Source organism: Propithecus coquereli, unplaced genomic scaffold (genome assembly GCF_000956105.1).
Source record: "Propithecus coquereli isolate 6110/MARCELLA unplaced genomic scaffold, Pcoq_1.0 Scaffold1364, whole genome shotgun sequence".
Classification (NCBI taxonomy): Eukaryota; Metazoa; Chordata; class Mammalia; order Primates; family Indriidae; genus Propithecus; species Propithecus coquereli.
In genome coordinates, this window is record NW_012137903.1 from 1 (window position 1) to 1,045 (window position 1,045).

At 37.6% G+C, this 1,045-nt stretch overlaps 1 protein-coding gene across 1 annotated transcript; it reads right to left on the minus strand.

Annotated features, from left to right (window-relative positions):
• Positions 1–159: 159 nt before the first annotated feature.
• LOC105805908 (putative zinc finger protein 487) lies at positions 160–924 on the minus strand. The gene has a single exon (XM_012638878.1). The coding sequence runs from the start codon at positions 922–924 to the stop codon at positions 160–162; it is 765 nt and encodes a 254-aa protein (XP_012494332.1).
• Between the last annotated feature and the right edge of the window lie 121 nt (positions 925–1,045).

Below are 1,045 nucleotides of genomic sequence, written 5' to 3' on the forward strand. Positions count from 1 at the left end.
AGGAAGCTTTGGCTTATTGCAAAGTGTACTAGCATACTGATTAGTTTTACAGGCTTTCTTTCCTATATGTGTTTCTTGATGCTGAGTGAAATGTGGCTTCTTGCAGAACACTTCCCAATCTCTATTACAATCAAAAGTTTTCCCTCCTTTATAAATTTGTTAAGTGTGAGTGAGGAATGCCTTCTTGACAAAACTATTCTCACTCTCATTACACTCACAGTATTTCTTTTCCATGATAACCCTGTGGTGTTTATTTAGAGTTGGCATCTCACCAACACACCTCCTCCCACAGTCTTTAAACTCATAGTGATTCTCCCTCGTATGAGTTTGCTGATGAACAACGAACATTGGTCTATCAGAAAAGGCTTTCACATGTTCATTATATTCACGGGGCTTCTCCCATGAGCACACTCTCTTTTGGGTAACGAAGACTGCCTCCTCGTGGAAAGCTTTCCCACGCTCACTATACTCAAAAAACTGCTTCAGAGTTTGAATGTCCTGATGCTGAAATAGGTCCTCATTCTGACTGATGGCTTTCCCATTTCTATCATGTTCAAACGGTTTCTCTCTGACATGAGGATTCTCATGCTTCCTACAAAGGAGAAATTTCCCATGTGCCTTAAATTCATCAGGCTTCCTTACCAAGGAGTTTCTATTGCTAATAATTAATTCTGAAATATAATTCAAACTCATTCCATATGAGTCATAGTTACCAGGTATTTTTCTTAATAGAACAGGATTTGTGTCCAGATAAAATGTTTTTCCTAATACACTATTTCTTTCCTTAGTTAGTGTTTTGCTGTTGACAAAATCAACTTTCCACAAATGCTGTTCTTGGTTTTCCTGGCTCTTCTCCACCAGGTCATCAACTATGCAGAAGTCTAGAAATAAGAATAAGTTACCATCATTTATAAATGTTGACATATTTCTTACGAAAAGCACACGCAATCACATGCCTTATAACAGACTGACTGGTCTTTTGGTATGAAAGAAATCCCAAGGTATACTTTCTCACTCCCACAGGTTTAGAAAAATCAAATAACTT

Excerpts from the sequence above, each read along its gene's own strand:
- LOC105805908 (XM_012638878.1), bottom strand. The coding sequence starts at position 924 with ATGTCAACATTTATAAATGATGGTAACTTATTCTTATTTCTAGACTTC.